The 23,212-nt window shown below is 36.0% G+C and overlaps 3 protein-coding genes and 1 long non-coding RNA gene across 4 annotated transcripts in view; 3 read left to right on the top strand and 1 right to left on the bottom strand.

The window, feature by feature from the left end:
• The window catches only part of LOC138336073 (sterile alpha motif domain-containing protein 3-like), a 49,200-nt gene that overhangs the window by 12,087 nt on the left and 13,901 nt on the right, over positions 1–23,212 (top strand). The gene's annotated exons all lie outside the window — the stretch shown is intronic.
• Positions 1–23,212, bottom strand: part of LOC138336071 (uncharacterized) — a 70,181-nt gene that overhangs the window by 41,297 nt on the left and 5,672 nt on the right. The window lies entirely within an intron of this gene.
• On the top strand, positions 9,301–14,284 carry LOC138336532 (uncharacterized). Its single transcript, XM_069286045.1, has 7 exons — positions 9,301–9,439; positions 10,398–10,440; positions 11,728–11,763; positions 12,285–12,311; positions 12,984–13,019; positions 13,571–13,597; positions 14,169–14,284. Exons 1-7 carry the CDS (start codon positions 9,350–9,352, stop codon positions 14,282–14,284), a joined length of 375 nt encoding a protein of 124 aa, XP_069142146.1. The 5' UTR covers positions 9,301–9,349.
• Positions 14,764–18,999, top strand: LOC138336091 (uncharacterized). The gene is made up of 7 exons (XR_011210389.1): positions 14,764–14,786; positions 15,431–15,466; positions 16,195–16,221; positions 16,837–16,872; positions 18,015–18,041; positions 18,237–18,266; positions 18,792–18,999. It is a non-coding gene; the product is annotated as an uncharacterized lncRNA (long non-coding RNA).

Below are 23,212 nucleotides of genomic sequence, written 5' to 3'. Positions count from 1 at the left end.
AATCCATTACATCAAAATCAGTGATTAATTCAAAGAAATTAGATGATACTACTAAATAGTCTACTACACTTGTGTCATTACAAGTAGTTTTTTCCAACAGATTTATCCCTTCCGACTCTTCCATTTGCAATGTACATATTATTTTGTTTACACAATTGCAGTAACTTATAGCCAAAATTGTTAACATTACACTTGCATTGACTTTATCTCAATAAGGGTACATCCTGTTGGATAAGTTTCTCGAAGTCATACATATAACTAAGAACATCTTCATTTTCTTCAATATCTAACATATTCATTAGAGAATCGTCTGGTTCTATGGAATCTTGTAGAACTTTGCTTTTAGCATTAAAATCACCAAGTAAAGCTACCTTACATGTCGACTTTTGGAGTTCTTTCATTTCATCCTCTATTTCGTCGAATGCATTTATAGACGAATATTTAGAGTTTTCGGGGGGGGGGGGGGGGATATATGTACATCCTATTATAATATCATGTTCAACACAAAGAACATCTTTGGACAGTTTAACCCACTGTACATACTCAGAATCAGTTTTATAAAAATGTAGAAAAGGTTTCAATTCCTTTTTATACACAACAACTATACCGCCAGACTTTTTTTTTCGCTTTTGAGCGATTCTTAGCAACATACTCATACTCAGATGGTATCTGTAATACATCCAAGTCATCTGTTTTACTTTCAACAAATACAAGAATATCATGTGATCTTAAGTAGTCAGAAAATTCTGGTAAATTGATCTTCGATTTTATACCACATATATTTAATAACGTAAAGTTTAAGTTGTTCGTTGTATTAAAGTCTCGGTCTCGGTTTCGACCTCTCGTAGCGTTTTCCTACGGTCGGTTGCTGTGACGAGGGCGCGAATCCCATCCGCCAGATGTCGCTGACTGAGTATGGCCCTGGTGAGCTCCATCATCGATCCGTCGCCCAGGAGGCTGATTGGACCATCTTCGGTCCTGTGATCCGAAGCGGGAGCTCCCTGAACCATTCGTACCCGAAGGATGATGAGGAGGAGGAGGATCGTACAGAACTCCATCGATATAGAGCTTATCAGCTTTCATTCTAGCGGTCTGACCGCGTCTACGAGCCTCCTTAAACACAGGGTATAAGAGTCGTCGCCGTTCATTCACCTCAGGAGGATACTGCTCATTTATTGAAAATTGTGGTTTACCGGCTAATTTCTCGGGTGCAGCATTGAGGACAATATCACGTTCCTTCCTGCTCGTAAATTTCGCCACCATCGTGGCTTACCATCAGACCGTTTTCTAAGCCGATGGACAACTTGGAATTGGATATCGTTCTCAATACCTAACTCTGACTTGAGGAAAGCCTGAAGAACTGCCTCTGAATCTTCACTTTGACCAGTCTCGGGGGATGCCACTGAACAACAAATTGTCCTTCATAGATCTATTTTGCAGTTCTATTATTTTCTCTCTTTGATATTCACACTCTGCTCGCGCCATATCTCTCTCGTTTTCCACTTTACTGATCCGTTCCTCAAGAATGGTGAAATTGATAAAATTGTGTATTATAAAACAACACAACTGTTCACTTTCCGCCTGCCACGGCCTTAGCCGCGTACAATTGTTGCTCGAGCTAAAAAAATACACTAGAGAAAAACAACACAACTTTTCACTTTCAGCTTGGCATGGCCTAGGCCGCGTACAACTGTTGCTCGAGCTAAAAAAATACACTAGAGGTAAAATGTCACATGAAGTATTTTGAATATCCTATATCCAAAATAGATTGCTATGACTTATTGTATTGCTCGCATAATAAACGGCAAATTCAGCAGTATTCAACATTAAATCAATTAGATATCTATTTCGGTGTGGAATTAAAGTACATTTATATGAATCACTAATCCATACGGATTCTTTCCCTACCAAGGTTAACGTGACACATTGTCTACAATTTACATTTTATCGTTTATTATAAGGAGATTTGAATGCGGTTATTTTTTTTTACCTTACACTTTCCTTTGGTTATATTTATTTGATATGACATATAATTAGCGAGCTAGTGAGGATTCGAACTCCGAACCTTTAGCACATAGTGTCACACATTTTTAAGGAAATGAGTTTCATCTGCTATAGAGCCTGAATGGCATAAAACCCATTTTCTCTCCTGCTATTTATTTCTTCTGTTTGTCTAATTATAAGTCATTGTTGTGTAAACATCATTGTAATCGGTGTAGAACTCTCGGCAATACTCAGCACCCGACTGATGGATTAGATATATACCCGTTCAGCACTACTAGGATTAACTATGTTTTACAAACATTTGATGCTGGAATTTTTATTTTTGAGCGATTTTTACACTAAAAAAAATAATAAATTCAGTTAATGGAAAAAAACAAGCTAGATCCAGAGCGTAATTCTTAATAATTCAGTATGTAAAGAGTAAAAAAGTGTCAGTGTTGTTTCGGAGATTCTAAGAAACGAAAATCTGACCGAAAAGCTGTAACAAACCAATTGTGCTGAAATTCCCACCGGGAATCGAACCCGGGTCTCCTGCCACACAGTGACAAGTGTGATAGCCACTTCACCATAGGATTTACTATCAACACTACATGATTTATCACAGAGATTTTTTTTTCCATTGAAAAGAAATGAATTATGAGAATTTCACATAAAGTTACACAATTTAATTTGCAAAATGAAGCCAGATTGAGAATTTCATATAAAATTATACAATTTAATTCACAAAATGAACCCAGAATGTCATCTTTGAATGACCCTACAAAATAATTATGAATCTAGATATCAAAATATGACCAAAAAAGCTGTAACAAACCAATTGTGCTGAAATTCCCACCGGGAATCGAACCCAGGTCTCCAGCCACATAGTGACAAGTGTGAAAGCCACTTCACCATGTGAATCGCTATCAACACTACATATTTACCACAGTGTTTGTTGCTATTTTTCTTTTGAATACAAATATTTCTGCTATGCTTTTTCAAGGGCTTGGGACATTCTAGCAATGTTGCTAGGCAGCATTAGAAATATTTATATCCCCCATGTGCCTTGTTGTCCAACACTTGGTATATGTAAACGGAGATCAGGGATCCCTAAATCTACTCTACTTATTGGGATTGTCTAGTCTTCATCGTCTCTACCCATTCTTCAAATCACAGTATTACAGTTCGCGCAATAAACCAGTTGCCGAAGAACTGTTTGTGATTCTCCTTGTCCCTCCTTACCACATTGGATTGGCTTCTACCTCACAGCCTGCCTTTCTCAATGTCTTCGTTTTGATGTTTGTAGTACGACTTGCCGCTTCGGGATTGGCCAGGGGTGGATGATAACGGACTAAATGGTGATGGTAAACGCGATATCGTGGATTCATGTGGTGTAATCGGGACAAACTGCTGTGATGTAGTGGTGACATGAGAAAAGAACGACTGTATAGGGACGAACTGCTGAGTCGAAGGTGATTTGAGGAACCACCTGGACAGGACTTCGTACACAAGGAGACGGTTGTATCTGTAAAGGGACGAACTGTCGAGTCGGAGCGTTGTCTTGAGGAACCACATGGAGAGGATTTGTTAAGGAGGGGATGGATGTATTGGTATCGGAACAAACTACTGACCTGGACTAGGCATATGTAACAGGAGAGGAACGGTATTCTTGAGGAACCGAAGCAGAGGGAACCGGAACAGAAATAACAGAAACTGGCACAGAGACAACAGTCGTGATAACTGAAGTCGATGTGGCGCTGCTCGTTGGCAATATGGACTTCTGATGACACTTCCGTGTTGGTGACTGACCTGCGGTGTTGGGTGGCAAATCAAACTGGTGTTGCTGGCTTTGGGATACCTGACCGATGAGGTTTACACGTTAAAACGGGGGTGGATGAAACTTCTCCGCTCTCCTTCGATATCTCGATCTGTAACCCTTGCTCCAACACACTGAGATCCTATTTCTGCGCGTTCTTCTGTTGAACCTGTAAAATACAGAAACGAAAAATAAAATCAATTTGTTTTTAATGTATGCAATAGTTTCACAATAAGTAAAAAAAACTACTTTTCACTTTTCAATATTCTTTGTAGTACTGTATAGACACGAAATATATAAATATTACTAACCACTGGTGACATTGATCTCCACAAGCTGAATCTGTGTCTGCGACATGATCTGCTGGTTCTCAAGGACCTTGTCGCGGATCGCCTTTTATGCCTGCACCATCATGGTCCACATGGTACAAGATGCTCATTGCATCTTCAGTCACTGGTGACGGAAAAGTCCTGCATAGGCGTATGATTGCCTCCACGTAAGAATTACAGTCGAGCCACTGTGAAAGTTCCGCGTTCTTACCGCGGAAGCATCGTTTGATTGACTCCACTCCAGAGGCAGAGGCCACCTTATTCTTCGACGCCTTGAATCGGCCGACTTCCCTAGTCCGGTGACGAGAGGAGAAGGTGGTGGGACTCCTGTCAAAGGAATGAAGGCTGACCCACAGGGAAACGATGGTGGTCGCCTGTCGTCTATTCTATCAGGTCCGTATGACTCCTGTAACAGACGAAAGACGCACGATAGCTTACATACTGTCTGAATGCACATAAGTCAGGTAGCACACCCAAAAAATCAATCAATGAAGGATACTCACGTCTTGATCATTTGAGTTTGTCTATGTTGTCTGCATCTCGGGAGCACTGAACGATAACAGGAACTGTCTGCTGACTTATCTTCACTGTCGTGTTATACAGTGACAAAAGGTCCGCTGTTCCGAAAACTGAACTGGCGCCGAGTTGTTACAAGGGTTTTGGTTGAATCTGTAACACACAAGATAGAGTTAAGGTTAAAGCAAAGTACATTTTAGGACCAGTATTGTAGAAATCAAAGTAACAAGACAACACATAACTGCTGGGAATGAAGGACTCCAACAAAGGAATAAAGAAATAGGTTTACCATTTATATTGAATTAAGTACTTAGTATACATATTGTAGTATATACTATACAATGTTGAACTTTGGAGTTAAACTAAAGATATTTATTTATTTAGTTTATTTTTATGGCATTTAAAGTTGATTCAAGAACAATAAGTTGAATAACTTATTTTCCTGAAATGCCTGAAATAAAATTTATAGCAATTTTAATTTTTTTTTCTTTTTCTGAATAACTATTTAAAAACACCAATAAATCCGGTAAGAATCCGAGTGCCATTTCTTTTAGCTAATTAATCATTACTAAAAATACCGATTTTCAATTTATCGATGTCTCTTCAAAGAAAAAAAAAGTTAATATATCCAAATCTAAATAGTCACTTCATTTAAGAATATTTTCGAAAAAAGTAACAGAAGTATTACGATTTCAGAATTATGTATTGGTTTCTTTTTTAGAAAACCAACATGGCATGTTTGCATGTGTATCAATACATCAATTTTGTAACTTTTGATTAGATAGATACACTAAAAAAAATATACTGCGGAGGAATAAAAGAAGGCGTTGTGTGTGATTTTTTAGAACACACACTCAGCTTATGAATAGTTCGAAGTAAACATTGGAAAACATCACCGATTGCGTAATTGTAAATATCGATTATTGTTCTGGAAATTATTGTACACGATTTTTTATTATTATTTCATACGTTCAATTAGGGTGTGAAAGTAACAAGACATTTAATTTTGATGTGCTCAGACTTGCCTGCATACATGTGATTGGTTTTTGACAGCATCATATATATTGTCATGGACACCGTGTTGCGTCTGAGGCGAGACTCTGGGACGGGGTCTTTGAAATGCTCCTCACAAACAGGGAAAACGGTGCTTTTCTCCTTGAACGCCTCATTTGAACACAATCAACATAACATTAGTATAATAAAGAATATAATGGATTAAATTAGCTAATACAATTTAATTTTCTCTATTAAGATGTCTCGACATATTAACACAAGCCCTCCACCTCTGGGTTGCGAGTTCGAATCCCATGTGGGGTAGTTGCTCGGTACTGAACACTAGTCTGTGTGTTTTTCTCCGGGTACTCCACTTTTCCTCCACCAACAAACCTGGCATGTCCTTACATGACCCATGATTATTATCTTTATTTCCTCCAAAATTGAAGATTACATAAAGAATGACATTTAACACGAAAACAAGAAACAAAACAAAGCAAATAGAAATTTACAAAATATGTACAAGTTCAAGTTGAAGAATTACTCCTTGAAAAGTCATCATTGAAACGGAAACATGTACACTGGAGAACAGCGCAGGCCTCAGAGTCTGGTAAACCGCCCATGCCCCAGGGCTTGATGACCGCAGAGGCCCCAGGGTCTGGTGCATCGCCCGGGTCCTATCCTTTATGCTATAGACGTTACTTTCACTGTCGTTTTATTCACCCCTGGACTATCTCAAAGTAAATTTGAAGGCAATAGAGAAAAAACACTGACCAATCACAGAGAGAGAGAGAGAGAGAGAGAGAGAGAGAGAGAGAGAGAGAGAGAGAGAGAGACAGGTATTTTGATCCTTTGATGTATATTAAACGAATCGAATAACGGGGCACTGTGTGGTTTTGAATTTGGCCTCTCTCTCTCTCTCTCTCTCTCTCTCTCTCTCTCTCTCTCTCTCTCTCTCTCTCTCTCTCTCTCTCTCTCTCTCTCTCTCTCTCTCTCTCTCTCTCTCTCTCTCTCTCTCTCTCTCTCTCTCTCTCTCTCTCTCTCTCTCTCTCTCTCTCTCTCTCTCTCTCTCTCTCTCTCTCCCCCCCTCCTCTCTCTCTCTCTCTCTCTCTCTCTCTCTCTCTCTCTCTCTCTCTCTCTCTCTCTCTCTCTCTCTCTCTCTCTCTCTCTCTCTCTCTCTCTCTCTCTCCTATCTTTCTGTAGATCTTTATCTTTATCTTTCTGTGAGTGGTTTAGATTTTCCCCTCTGAGTTGCCTTCAGTTTGACTATGAGATAGTCCAGGGTGTAGAGATCGTAACCCCTGGAGTATCGAGGATCGCTTTGTAATATACGCAAGTCTGATAGAAATAGGCAGAATACGTAGAAGAAAGAATATGAATTAAATATATTTTTTTCAAATCAGTCTGTAGTTCTATTTACCAATTTCAGTTTCAGAGAGATTTTGTTGCTATTATACTACTCAAAATTTGCTAAGGATCACTTTTATATTTCAGTATATCAAATTCATGTAATTGTACAATATTCATAAAAAATATTTAATGATGTCTTTAAGATGTCTAAACACAGGCTCCAACAGAAAAACCATGGAATTTCCACGTGTGCTCGATACATTACTTGCGAAACAGAGCTACCCCCCCCTCCCCAAAATCACAAAAACACGGCAATGGGAGCGAAAATGAAATTCGCGTTAAAACAGTTTTCTCCTTTAATTTTCATTTCAGCATATTGTGTGACGTCCCCTAACTTCAATAACACTGCGACATCGCCGACGCATGCTCGCAATTAAGTCCCGTTTCCGGTTTTGCTGGATGAATGCCCATTCCTCTCGCAGAGCCGTTCCAAGTTCTTGCGGTGACCTTGGCTGGTAAACGCGGGAAGAAATGGATTCCTGTAGCATGACCCACACGTGCTCTATCAGATTTGGATTAGGAGAATGAGCAAGCCAGTCCATACGTTCGATAGTTTTCCTCTGAAGATAGGCGACAGTGACCCGAGCTCTATGTGGGTGAGAGGTATCATCCATTAGAATGAATTCCGGACCGATAGCACCAGCATATGGTCTAATGTAGACATCGATGACTTCATCGCAGTACCTCTTGGCTATCAAATTGTCGTTCGGGAAGACGTGGAAATCTGTTTTTCTTTGGACACTTATACCGCCCCAGACCATCACAGACCCGCCGCCATGTCGGTCGTGTTCGGAGAAGTTGGTTGTAGGAAATCGTTCATTTGGTAGTCTCCACATTCTAGCACGCCTGTCTGTGAAGTCGAGACAGAAGCTGGACTTGTCTGTGAACAGAACAGGGCTCCAGTCTCTGATAGTCCATCTCGCATGATCGTGGGCCCATGTAAGTGTAGCCTGAGCATGCCTACCAGTCAAGGGAATCCTCTCTGTAGGTCTACGGAACCTCAGTCTATATGATTATGTACAGATTGCGTAGATATTCGAATTCCAGTGGCGTTTATGAAGTCATTTTTTAGTGACGTAGCGTTACTAAACCTCTGACGACGAAAACTTCAGAGGGAAACTATCGAACGCATGGACTGGCCTGCTCGTTCCCCGGATCTAAATCCGATAGAGCATGTGTAGGACATGCTACAGTTATCCATTTCTTCCCGCGTTTACTATCAAAGGTCACTGAAAAAAAACATGGAACAGGCCCTGCAAGAGGAATGGGCATCCATCCAGCAAAACCGGAAACGGGACTTAATTGCGAGCATGCGTCGGCGCCATTTTGGGGGGTAGCTCTGTTTCGCAAGTAATGTATCGAGCACTCGTGAAAATTCCATAGTTTTGCTGTTGGAACCTGTGTTTAGACATCTTAAAGACATCATTGAAGTATTTTTATGAATATTTTACAATTAAATAAATTTGATATACTACAAAATAAAAGTGATCCTTAGCAAATTTTGAGTAGTATATATACATCAAATTAATTGGACACCATCCATTAATCAATTAATTAATCCCTGATTCAAGTTACGTCATTTTTCGCTTACCAATCGCTAACATGTTTCTTCATAAAACAGAAAAGAATGACTTAAATATCCTGAACACCAAAAACTAGTTTCAAAAAGAGCAGAAAAAACCACAAAAGTATGAAACTAAATTTGTAATAACATAAGAACTAATTAAGCAAACAAAAATCTCACCCAGAAGAATATCTTGAAACCCGGTGTTTTAATCATGATACGCTGGGCACTGAAGTTTAAATGGTTCAAGGATTTCATTACACAAGACAAACAGCTTTTGGCAAGTTCGAAACACAAAAAGTGATTAGCAATAAACAGCGAGAGAAAAAACTCCAGTACTGTTTTTAGGGAGGTCATTGGATTGTTTGTGTGTTAAAATAATATAAACTAGAAGTGCAAAAAATCATGTTTGCCTAGGATTTATCATATCTTAAAATCACATCTCAAAACATATCTATCCCACAGGGTATCCGATTATTACATATGTATGTAGTATATATGCTGCTGGCAACAAAAGGTAAAAAAATGTGATAAAATGTATATAATTAACCGGCATCAATAAAAAAAAAAACAATAAAAAACCTCAATATTATGGAATGGTGCCAACAAGCACTCACATATAAATAGCAAACGAATCTGTGTTAAATATGAAATCGTTCTGAAGCAGATAACAAGTCGTTGTTTCTCTTACAGTTTAGATAGTAAAGGCGACGTTGTACGTCACACCGAATTTGCAAGATGAGGTTGGCATGTTTTGTCTTCGCTGTCCTTGTATGCTTTGCGATTTTTATCGACGTCAGGTCCTCGGCAATCAGAGGCGGAAGATTAGTGAGTACATAGAATATCCTAATTTTTGTATTTAAATTTGTCTATTGATGACTGTGTCCATCTATTATTTCCTTCTCTATTTTCATTTTTATAATTATTATTTTTGTTCCTTTTGACCTCTTGTTGCATATGTACATATGTCATGAGTGAATACAAATCTTAAATGTTAATTTAAAAGCGATATTTTAATAATAAATGATTGAGAGTTTGGTAGAAATGTTGGTTTTCTATTTGATGCTAACTGATTAACTAAAGACATACAGAACAAATGTCTCTGCTATTTGATATCTTCAACAGTTACTCTTGACCTATTTGGACATTTAACAACATAATTCATTTTAGAACATTCCACGTAATTGTGGTTATCTAAAAGTGTCTTATTAGTTTTTTCTGATGATGTTTCAAATTCTATCGAGTCGAAGTCTCGTTTTAAACTGGAGAGAATAAATTAACCAAAACATTTTAGAAATAATATTTCCAATTCGATATTATTGAAATATCGTATTTGACAGATCTCCTTTGACCGTTAAATTCTAGTTTAGGTCATTATATTGATCAGATCCTATCACAAATGCTTTTCCATTATAGTATTTTGTTTCATCCATTATATCAATGTTAACTCAGGTTAGGCTTAAACAGATAACCTATCTGTTATAAATACTATGTTTTGTGCATGTGGATGATCTAAAGCAAATATTAAAATGGAAAATTATCAGATAACATTATATATTGGATTTTGAAAGAAAGCAAGGTCTGTAAGGTAAAAGAAAACTTTCAAAAAAATTAATTTACAATGATTCGAGTCCAAGTACAAACAAATAAATAGGATTGGTAACCCGAGATATGGTTACATCATAATAATTGTGTTCAATTAGATATTGAGAAGGGAGAAATAAAAACAAATAATATATATGATAAAGGCCGATATCTAATAAACTGTTCTCACTGTACTCTACAGATGGCCGTTGTACAGGGCGAAAGTTCAGATAGAGCATTGACAGGTAAGTACTTAAAGAGCAATTCTATGGACAATAATTCAGTTTTTTGACATGCTGAAGCCCAGTCAACTATAGTGGTTCTGATTACAAGTGGTGCTTTCCTTTTATGGTTACGTACATGTATATATTAGTAGTTTGTAGAAGTTTAAAATTGATATTTAACCACTCCCAACACACCCATTTTTATTGTTTATTGGTGTTTTGTTACAATTCAACACTTCTCAAAGTTACTGCATCTAAGGATTACCTTGAATATATGATTTATGTTATGGAGAAATAACACCAAAATTTTAGTTTACTCTAATGAAACCGGTTCAAGGTTTTTGTGTTATATCTCCGTAACATCAAACATACATGTATATTCAAATTAATCCTTATAATTCAATACTATATATACTCTATGTGGAATTCCAAATTTAGTTTGGGACTCCTTTTTCCTATTAAATCGTTACGCCATTGTCTCAGCCAATCAGAAGCGATGTTACCAACGGTGACGTCATATTTTCCTTTATGGGCTGATACATGTAAAGTAAATTCAAAGTAAATGTAAATGCTTGTTTCAAGCACAATTTAATTATTTACACGATACACAAAACTTCGCGTAATTTCACAAGAGAACTGAAATGTGAATTCAATTGTTTCGCAACTGTATAAAAGTCAATTACAAAAAATGTACTTACCAGCCATACGTGACAATAACATGGTTTACACTACTTTAAAGTATAGAGCCCCAAAAGGCAGTTATCTTACTGTGAATACTTCACGTTTCCTTATCTTGTACTGGACAATATAACATTATAAATGTCGCAGCAACATGAATTTTCATGGATAACAAATTTGCTCAAAAATTTCAAATTTTCAGCCTTGGTTAGAACTAATTAATAGCATTAAATGACAGCTACATTTCTTTACAATTACCTTTTCGAAATTCTTCTCATAGCTCCCACATCAAACCATATCAAATGCATCATCATATATCAAAAAGCCAAACATCATTTACTCTATATAGATGTTTTCAAGAAGTTTTTCAAATGTACTGACGTTTTAGCTTTCATGAATTACTCGCCATTTATAATACCATAAATCAAGTATGTACATATCAGTCTAAACAGAATCAAAAGGCTTGTGGTTATATGGGTGACAGAACGGTAAGCATATTCACTACGATAGGTTTGGTAAGAAATAACCCGACATATAATATTACTAGTTGTTTCCATAAACAAATTGAAAATTATATGTATAAAAACGTGTACCAGTTTAAACATTCGTTTCTTATTTTCTTATTTTCAGGTTCTGATATGTTCAGAAAACGAAGAAGCGCTGATAGTGAGTATTCATTAGGTGATGACGACAAATGGGAGTTTTCCAATCTGATTGGCCAACTGTTTGTCGCACTCATAGAATTCTAAATGGTGACCAATTTCAACGAACTTTGATCAATGGATTTACTACGGGATATTGCATTGTTATAAAGTTGAGGAACCATTTAGTAAACTTCCTCGAATACCCCCATACGTTGAACTGATCATATGGTCCCGACCGTGTCCCTATATATTACATGTAATAATACCCCGGATAGCCCGAACAGCTATTCGCCGAATACACCCCTTATTAATCTAACAGAAATCAATAGTATTAAACCATGTATTCGTCGAACAGGTGTTGGGCCCTTGAGAAATATCGATCATCACCAACCTCGGATGAGTCGAATGCCCTGTATTCCTCTAACTATATATATTGATCTGGTTCATTGCTGTTCAAGTTATATGGGTTTTACTGTATACGTAGGCCTATATAAATTAATACCAGTTCTAAATATCAAATTTTTATTTTGTGTTTATCTTTAGGTGACGAGAGCTCCAGTAGCAGTGCAGGTAATGATATTTTAATAATAATGAAGCCATATCGTCATCATTTAGATACAAATCTGATATTTTGATAACAATTAAGCCATTTCGCCATGATTGAGATACAAAACTGATATTTTGATACAAGTATGAAACGGAAAAGTGTCTGCTGTATAATTTTTTTATATATTCTGTAGTAATCTATTTAAAAGTCTAAGAGAAAATAATAAAATTTGAAACAATATTACAACGCGTATTTTATATATATACAGCTGTGTATATATCATGTTTGTTCTAATGAACGGGCCGCGGTGGCCGAGTGGTGAAGATGTCTCGACATATTACCACAAGCCCTCCACCTCTCGGTCGCGCGTTCTAATCCCCTGTGGGTCATTTGCCAGGCACTGCCCGCTGGTCGGTTGTTTTTTCTGTGATTACTCCGGCTTTCCTCCACCAATAAACCTGGCACTTCCTTACATGACCTTTACTGTTAATATGACGTTAAACTAATAAAACCCAAAGCTCATCTTGTTTAAATGAAGAAGACAGATATGAAATATTTACCTTTGTGATGACATACACACACGACTCATCCTATTTATAATTAACCTAACATACATTACATGTTATGTCTATAACCAAAGTGAAAATGATATGTATAAATTAGTACCAGTTAAAACATGCGTTTCGTATTTTCAGATTCGGATATGATCAGAAAACGAAGAAGCACTGATAGTGAGTATTTATTAGGTGATGCCGATTATCATATTTCTATTCTATCCCCCGCTTTCACACTTGTGTTTCCTCCGTCTTAAAACTGATATGACGCCAGTGTTCAGTAGAAACATCACGGGTTACATGAGACAAAGTTTTCTTACTGATGTTACCCATGTATATTTTTAGTTGGGAACCTTCACTCCTGATTGGTCGGTTCCTTTTTGCACTCCATTAGACTTTTAAATGTTGACCAATTTTAACGACATTTAACCAATGGCTGCGTTACGGGTAAATACATTGAAATATTATTGTTGACAATCGGTACATGTATATTATTTCTCTAAAATATAATTCTGTGTGATTGGAATGGTTGTGACTATAGCAATACAACTACACTTGTACATTGTTTGTACTGCAGTTTGAAGGAACCATTTACGAAAAAGAAAATCGAAAGGCAAAACATAAATAATGTGATTTATTATGAGAGATCGAATGGCATTGATGTTATATATGCATATAAATTAATACCAGTTCTAAATCAGAAATTTCAATTTTGTATTTATCTCTAGGTGACTCGAGCTCCAGTAGCAGTGCAGGTAATGATATTGTAATAAAAATGAAGCCATATCGTCATCATTAAAATACAAAACTGATATTTTGATACAAGTATGAAACTGAAAAGTGTCAGTTCTATACTTTTTGTATATTTATTGTGTAGTAATCCATTTGAAAGCCTAAGAAAAAAGATTCACAAAATTCAAACAATAGGAACGCGTATTTCATAGAGTTGTTAAGATGTCTTGAAATATTACCACAAGTCCTCCACCTCTAGGTCGCGAGTTCGAATCCCATATGGGTCAGTTGCCTGGTACTGCCCGCTGGTCGGTTGTTTTTTCTGCGATTACTCCGGCTTTCCTCCACCAATAAACCTGGCACTTCCTTACATGACCTTTACTGTTAATATGAAGTTAAACTAATATAACCAAAAACTCATCTTGTTTAAATGAAGAAGACAGATATGAAATATTTACCTTTGTGATGACATACACACACGACTCATCCTATTTATAATCAACCGTAACATACATTACATGTTATGTCTATAACCAAAGTGAAAATGATATGTATAAATTAGTACCAGTTAAAACATGCGTTTCGTATTTTCAGATTCGGATATGATCAGAAAACGAAGAAGCACTGATAGTGAGTATTTATTAGGTGATGCCGATTATCATATTTCTATTCTATCCCCCGCTTTCACACTTGCGTTTCCTCCGTCTTAAAACTGATATGACGCCAGTGTTCAGTAGACGCATTACGGGTTACAGGAGACAAAGTTTTCTTACTGATGTTACCCATGTACAATATTTAGTTGGGAACCTTCAATCCTGATTGGTCGGTTCCTTTTTGCACTCCATTAGACTTTTAAATGTTGACCAATTTTAACGACATTTAACCAATGGCTGCGTTACGGGTAAATACATTGAAATATTATTGTTGACAATCGGTACATGTATATAATTTCTTTAAAATATAATTCTGTGTGATTGGAAAGGTTGTGACTATAGCAATACAAATACACTTGTACATTGTTTGTAATACAGCTTGAAGGAACCATCTAGGAAAAAGAAAATAGAAAGGAAAAAAAACATTAATGATGTGATTTATTATGAGAGATCGAATGGCATTGATGTTATGTATGCATAAAAATTAATACCAGTTCTGAATAAGAAATTTCAATTTTGTATTTATCTCTAGGTGACTCGAGCTCCAGTAGCAGTGCAGGTAATGATATTGTAATAAAAATGAAGCCATATCGCCATCATTTAGATACAAATCTGATATTTTGGTACAAGTATGAAACGCAGAAGTCTTGGCTCTATACTTTTTGTAATTGTGCATATTGTGTAATAATACATTTGATAGATTAAGCTCTTTCTTAATAAAAACAGTCTAAGAAAAGATTCACACAAAATTGAAATAATAACAACGGGTATTTTATAGCTGTGTATATCAGGTTTGTTCAAATGAAAGGGCCGCTTTGGCCGAATGGTTAAGATGTCTCGGCATATTACACAAGCCCTCTACCTCAGGCTCGCGAGTTCGAATTTCATGTGGGGCAGTTACCATGTACTGACCTCTGGTTGGTGGTTTTTCTCCGGGTACTTCAGTTTTCCTCCACCAACAAACCTGGCACGTTCTTATATAACCTTTGCTGTTGATATGATGTTAAACTAATAAAACCCAAAACTCATCTTGTTTAATGAAGAAGACAAATGTGAAATATTTACTTATGTGATGACATACACACACGACTCATCCTATTTATTATTAGTCCTTTAATATACATTACAAGTTATGTCTATAAACAAAGCGAAACTGATATGTATAAACTAGTACCAGTTAAAACATGCATTTCTAATTTTCAGATTCGGATATGTTCAGAAAACGAAGAAGCACTGATGGTGAGTATTCATTAGGTGATGACGATAACCATATGTATCTATTTTATCTCCCGGTTTATCTATGCGTCTGTCACGCTTTTGTTTCCGCTCTCTAAAAACTGTCAATATTACTAGTAACCGTTATCAAGGAAAGGTTCAGTAGACATATCACGGCTTACATGAGAATTTTTTTCTTACTAACGTTATCATTGCATACATTTTTACGCAAAGTCATGATAAGTGGGGGTTTTCAAACCTGATTGGTCAGCTGTTTGTCGTACTCTAAGAATTCTAAATATTAACCAATTTCAACGAACTTTGATCAATGGATTTTTTACGAGATATTGCATTGTAATAAAGTTTGAGGAACCATTTAGGAAACTTCCTCGAACACTCCCCAATCGTCGAACTGATCGTACGGTCCTGACAGTGTCCCTATATTGCATGTATTAAAACTCCGGATATCTCGAACATCTATTTGTTGATTAACCCCTATTCCCCTCGAACAGAAATAAATCCTCGTTTCATTAAATAAATAGTATTAAACCATATATTCGTCGAACAGGTGTTCGGTCCTTGAGAAATTTATCGATAATCGATCGTGACCAACATCGGATGAGTCGAATACCCTGTATTCCTTTAACTATTGATCTTGTCCCTTGCAGTTTGAGTTATACGGGTTAAGTGTATATGTATATGAATGTATGCCAGTTCTTAATCTGAAATTTCGATTTTGTATTTATCTTTAGGTGACGAGACCTCCATTAGCAGTGCAGGTAATGATATTTTATTAAAAGTAAAGCCATTTCGCCATCACTTAGATATAAAAACTGATATTTTGATTCCAGTATGAAATGGAGAAGTGTCGGCTATATAATGTTTGTATATACATGTATTGTGTAGTAATCCATTTAAAAGTCTAAGAAAAGATTCACAAAATTGAAACAACAACAACGCGTATTTCATAGCTGTGTATATTATGTTTGTTCAAATGAAAGGGACGCGGTTTGCCCAGTTGTTGAGATGTCTCGAAATATTACCACAAGCCCTCCACCTCTGGGTCTCGAGTTCGATTCCCCTGTGGGTCAGTTGCCAGGTATTGCCCGCTGGCCGGTTGTTTTTTCTTCGATTACTCCGGCTTTCCTCCACCAATTAACCTGGCACGTCCTTACATGACCTTTACTGTTAATATGACGTTAAACTAATATAACCCAAAACTCACCTTGTTTAAATGAAGAAGACATGCGAAATATTTACCTATGTGATGACATACACACACGACTCATCCTATTTATTATTAGTATAACATACAAGTTATGTATATGAACAAAGGGAAATGATATATATATATAAATTAGTACCAGTTAAAACATGCCGTTTCTTATTTTCAGATTCGGATATGTCCAGAAAACGAAGAAGCACTGATGGTGAGTATTAGTTAGATGATGACGATTATCGTATTTCTATTCTATCCCCCGCTTTCACACCATCTGGGTTTGTTCATACGTCGGTCACGTTTTTGTTTCCTCTCTCTAATATTGACCGATATGAAGGCAATGTTCAGTAGATATATCACGGGATACACGAGAAAAAAAATCATACTGACGTTGTCCTGGTTAAATTTTACGCAAAGTCGTAATAATTGGAACCCTCAATCCTGATTGATCGGTTCTTTTTCGCACTCTTAAGACTTATAAATGTTGTCCAATTTCAATGACTTTTATTCAGTGGATTTGTTACGGGATATGCATTGAAATACCTATGTTGACAATCACATAGGAAAAAATCAGTACGTGATTTCTCTTAAATATAATCTTGTTTCATTATGAAGTATGTGATTATAGCAAAACAAATATATTATTTGTAATAAATCTTGAATAAACCATTTAGAAGTCGCTGTTTATAAGGGTATTATCAATTTTAGTATATCTTTTGCACGATATCCAACGAATCATTTTAAAGGGACAATTCAGTGAGACTAAATCTGTTACATAACCACGAAGCAAAATTTGACTGTTTTGTACTACATTCCTTATGAAACATTCCTTATATAACAAGAAATATTGATAAATTTCACAACGTTGTTAAGTGTTTTAATTGATACGGTTGAAATTCCAAATCGTTGATCAATACGATTAAGTACGTACAACATGTATGCAGTCCCATACCCGAGCCAAAGTCACGTTAAGCAAGTGCAATATTATACATAACCACTGAGGAGTAGGTGAAATGTGTAATGGCGGACAGCAAGCGAGTTTGAACATTTCACATACATTTCACTACAATGTGCTTTTCTGGCATATCACAGTAAAACCAACTAATCTAATCTCCATTAAAACCTATTTGTTTCCGATAAATATGCAAATTTTAATGTTTTTTTTGGACTGAATTGTCCCTTTAAAATAATTTTGACATACATGTCCATGTATAACCAATAAGAAACCAGAAAGGACAAAGCCTTAATGATCTTATTTATTATGAGATATATTCAATATCAGTCACTTTGCATATGTATGAAGATTAATACTTGTTGTAAATCAGATTTTTCAATTTTGCATTCAACGTTTAGATGATGAGAGCTCCGATACCAGTGAAGGTAACTTTATTTAATGAAATTCACGTAAACGTAATATATCGGCAAATTCGACAATCAAATTCACGACAAATCCATGTAAAAGCAAGATATCAGCTAGTTTTACAAACCATATTTTTCCTTTAATTTATCTGACAAATAGTTCAATCCTACGTTGTATATGGCTATGTTATAATTATGGTTGTTCTGTTGTTATAGGGTCAAACGAAAGCATGTAAGCACAAGACGGTAAGTAAGTAACTACAGTTTGGAATTTGTTTGGTATTTGTATGACTTCACTTTCGTCTATTGATGATTTTGTATACAGGCTACACTAAGATGAACGTTTCATCTCTATATATATTTGTATTTCATTACGTAATTTAACTCAGTTGTTTGCTTGGATGCTAGCTGATCAAAATGTCTTTTAACTTAAACGTCATCTATAAGCTAAGTTGTAAAAGTTAAATCATAAAATGAAATATAAGTGATGCTATGAAATTTGTACTTTAGATCATTTATGATGAAACTCACCGAGGATGGTGATTTAGTTTTAAATACGTCTAGTGTGTGTGTACATTGCTACATATAGCATTTAGTTTTGATAAAATTGGTTCATGGTCACATTTGCATTGTTTGTTAAAAATGCCCTTTGAAATAAAACCTCACATGATTGGAATGGTATAAATACCTTGTTATTGTCAATCTTTTTCTGTTATTTTGAATGCTTACCCATTGAATAGTGAGTCATGTTTCGCGTTTTCTTTTCAGCAGAATCCGTACACCAATACATACAGCTGTCAAAGTTGGCATGGCAAGGTTGAAAACATAAACGAAGACACGGATCTTATCATTGTTGGCCAGTCGTGACGTTTGAGAGATCGCACGTTGGGAAGCCTCAGAATTGCAATAAAAAATTCTATATTTCATTTATATAATTCAATGCATGATCATGAAATCTAGAGAAAATATGCTTGTAAGATACACCAAAATATATTCTGTGCTTTGTCCATTTTGTTAAGTTTTTTTAATTCAATTACAGTTTGTATGCCTTTTTCTGAACATTTTTTTCCGTGATCGAAAACTTTATTGCTAAGATACAGGTTCACTTGAAGTCGCTAGATTTTTGTAGCTTGGAAGGTTAAAGGCCCATCACCTTTCCGAAACAAAAACTAAAGTTTCTAAAAAACGTTAATAACATCAGGGAATATAAATTGATGGCCTAAGGTGAGGTTACAATACCAAACAAATGCAATGTTACAGTGAAACTACCTTTCTCTGTTTTGCCGTCTGTCACAGTGATAGTCAACTAACGCTCGGTAATTAGGACGACGGCGGGAAACATAATACGACCCGCGTTATGAAAATTAAAATTTAATTTATTTAAATCTAATTGTTTAGAAGGTGATTACAGGTATAGTATCAGCGGTAAGCTAATAACTTTTGCGGCTCTACAAAATTATCTGTCTCATTTTACATTTCAATTAAAAAAAAATAAAAGCCGTTTTGAAAAGGTAGTGGGCCTTTCAATGCCACATAAATGGGGTTTTAACGTTTAAACCATGATGAAGATATATGCCTTCAAAGAAGTGCTAAAAGTGTAAGATACGAAATAACGAAAAAGCTCATCCGCAATTCGTTATGTCCACCCCTGAAGTATCGAGTATGGTACCGTACAAGTAAGAACTCAAATCTCCTTTCATTAGGCAAAGAAAGAAGAACCGGCAGCATATGAACAGCTTTTGATACTTAAAACTTCAATACAAATTTCGTAAATAAAAGCGTTATAATCTTACCAAAGCTATAGTTAGTAGTACAGGTATAGTGAAAAGACCGTGAAGGACACCTAATACCTTGTGTTTAAACCAGCATCGTCGGATAACTGAATTTCTAATACTTGGCATTGAACTACAAATATACGGCCTCGGATAAATAGTTTGTATCCATGGTTCCCGATTGCTTACCAGTGATCTCAGATTCGAAATTTCCCTTCGTGGATCCCTGGCTACTAATGCAATAGTATTAGAGTAGCATAAGACGTTATCTAGACTATGGATTAAAAATACCCGAAGTGATAATGATAACATTTTGGATAATTGCACACTTGAAATGGATAAAGATACAAAGATACAAAAATAGGTTAAGATTAATCGCTGCTGACATTGTACGTATCTGCCTGTATCATTTTATCGTTCAAAATCACTGAATTTTGGATACAAAGAAAGTGTGAATACATCCCGTATCATGATGTGATCAGAAATGTAACACAGACTAGTAGTCATCATCATTACAAGATTCATATCCTTTTCACGTCGTGTTTTGACATATCCATGCCGGGTTTTTTTTCGACCTGTCGTTTGTGGTTTTAGCACCAATAATAAACGTTTGTAAAAACAGGCTGTAAAAGCGTTGGGAAAAGCAGGAGTTCATCTGCAATTACTGACATAAAATAAAAGTTCAAGGTTCAAGTAATGTCACTTTCATCCATTACTTAATATGTCAATGTAAAAAGGATCTATGTTCAGATCCCGCATCGGTAAAATAAAGACGTACTCAAGTAAAACTTACATGCTCATCTAAAACGCATTATGTGCTCATGTAGAAGAAAAGAGTGTCCACACTACGTAAACATACGCGTGTATTTTTACTCTACGGACTGTCCGTGCACAATAAAACAAATCTCATTCTTCACAAAACGGTTTACATAAACATGTTAAGAAAATAAATATTTTTTATCCTACATAAAAATATTTCTGGTCATAAACAAGATATTTACGTGAGCACGTAAAGGATTTATTTGGCCGCTTTTAAAAGTAAGTAAAGAAAAAAATATTCCACTCTATATTACAAGAGATCCCAAAAGGATCTTGGCGCCCACCTAAGAATGATATATATGTTTGTCTGACAATTGAAAGCGGGATCTTGCCTTTGCTTTTCAAACTTTGATCATCAAAATCCAAGAAGGAGGCCAGTCGGACGGCCATATCTAAGATCGATCAATCCAAAAATGAGCAACCTAGTTGCCTAGGGGAACCTACATATGAAATTTGAGACAGATCCCTTCAGTACTTTCCGAAAAATAGCGTAAACAAACTTCAAATACCAAAATCCAAGATGGCAGCCGGTTGGTCATCTTGTTCACCGATCGTTCCCAAAACGCGGTATGCACAACTAGGGCCCTAGAGAAACCTATATATTAAATATGAGACAGATCCCTTCAGTACTTTCTGAGAAATAGCGGTAACAAACTTTTAACAATCAAGATCCAAGATGGCTGCTTGACGGCCATCTTAATCGGTCCCAAAATGCGATGTGCGCAACTAAGGCCCTAGGGGAACCTACAAATGAAATTTGAAAAAAACTTAAGCACTTCCTGAGAAATAGCAGTAACAAATCGAACGGAAGGATGGATCACGGACGAAAGGCGATTAGAACAGTCCATCATCTGATGATAAGGTCAAGGCCATTTTTCAACAAAATTAGTTGCCATTAATTCCAGCATGTCACAGGCCCAATATCAGGTCTCTAGACCTCTTAGTTGTTCAAAAGAGGTCGTTTAAATAGTTTAGCTATTTTGACCCATGTGACATTCAAAGCAAAACAAGGTCATTCATTTGAACTTGGTAGCACTTCATGCCAGCATGCCACGGGCCTAATATCAGGTCTGGTCATTAGGCCTCATACTTATTCAAAAGAAGTTGTTTGAATATTTAACCATTTTGACCACTGTGACCTTGAATGAAGGTCAAGGACATTCAATTCAACAAAATTCGTAGCACTTCATGCCAATATGTCACAGGCCCAATAGGCCTCATAATTATCCATAAGAAGTTATTCAAAAGGTTTTAGCCCTTTTTACCCATGTTACCTTGAATGGTGGTCAAGGGCATTCATTTGAACAAACTTGGTAACTCTTCATGCTAGCATGTCACATGCCCAATATCCTGTCTTAAGTTATTCACAAGAAGTTGTTTAAAGATTTTAGCCTTTTTGACCCCCGATATGGAATGAAGGTCAAGGAAATTCATTGGAACAAGTTGGTAGCCCTTTATTCCAGCATGTCACAAGCTCAATATCAATCTCTAGGCCTCTTAGTTATTGACAAGAAGTTGTTTAAAAACAATTGGTCTTCCTGACCCTTCGTTACAGATGACCTAATTACAATGAGGTTGAGGCTAGGTTCACACTTGAGTAGTACATTGTTGTCATTATGGGTTGTAACAGTCACTCAAACAACATCGTTTTTTCTTCACATTTTATTTCTGATTTTGACAATAATACACTTAAATCTGTTGTGTAGATATATATTTAAAATGTCATACTTCATTGTATGAAACAATAACATGTATTTAATAAAAAAAATGTGATTTTATTAATTCATATAAAGAAAACCAAGACGTTCCTATAAACCGTAATAAACGTAGGCTTATAAACATTCTGTGTAAAATAGCTCAACAACATTGGGTTATTATGACAAAGCCAGACCCAGTGGTATATATAAATAGAAAGATGGACACCTTTTCGATAAGACCGGAAATCGATCTAAACTTATCATGATAAAACTTTTTTAAGAAAAGAGGTTTAACATTTTATCTAAACGTTTTTAGGTTAAACTGCAAATCAGATTGTAATACATTTTTTTCACATATTCAACCGTGATTTTAATTTGCAACTAAAGAATAAAATATCTAACTTTTATAATATTGTATATTAGTTTTATCCTATGCCTGTTAATATTGAAATACATACTGGTGACCCAATCAGTAGTCATGTCGGAACACAGTAGTAGTGATTGTGTGCATATACTACTGTGCGTCCAGTTTTTCGAATGTCTGGAGCTGTTAACGCATACTTCATGATGACGTTTTTTGTTTATGTGGAAATAATATGTTTCGGGACATGCAATTCCTAAATCACGACCACTGTTCCTTCACGACCTCCGGTATAGGCGTCCCAGTTTTATACATTTAAACTTTTATTACAGTAACGAACATTTACTGTAGTTTTAAGTTTTATACAGGATATGGCGTAGAAATTTTTTCTTGGTTATTTATAATATCCGAATATTTATATTTGGCACATATAACATTATTAATGCAATTTAAGATCAAATCTTAATATTGAGGTACATATCATGCACTTGTTAACAACAGGACATCAACGAAAACTATTATCACCTCTTTGAATAGTGAATG

This window comes from Argopecten irradians, chromosome 12 (assembly GCF_041381155.1).
Source record: "Argopecten irradians isolate NY chromosome 12, Ai_NY, whole genome shotgun sequence".
Classification (NCBI taxonomy): domain Eukaryota; kingdom Metazoa; phylum Mollusca; class Bivalvia; order Pectinida; family Pectinidae; genus Argopecten; species Argopecten irradians.
This window is presented reverse-complemented; position numbering and strand designations above follow the sequence as displayed.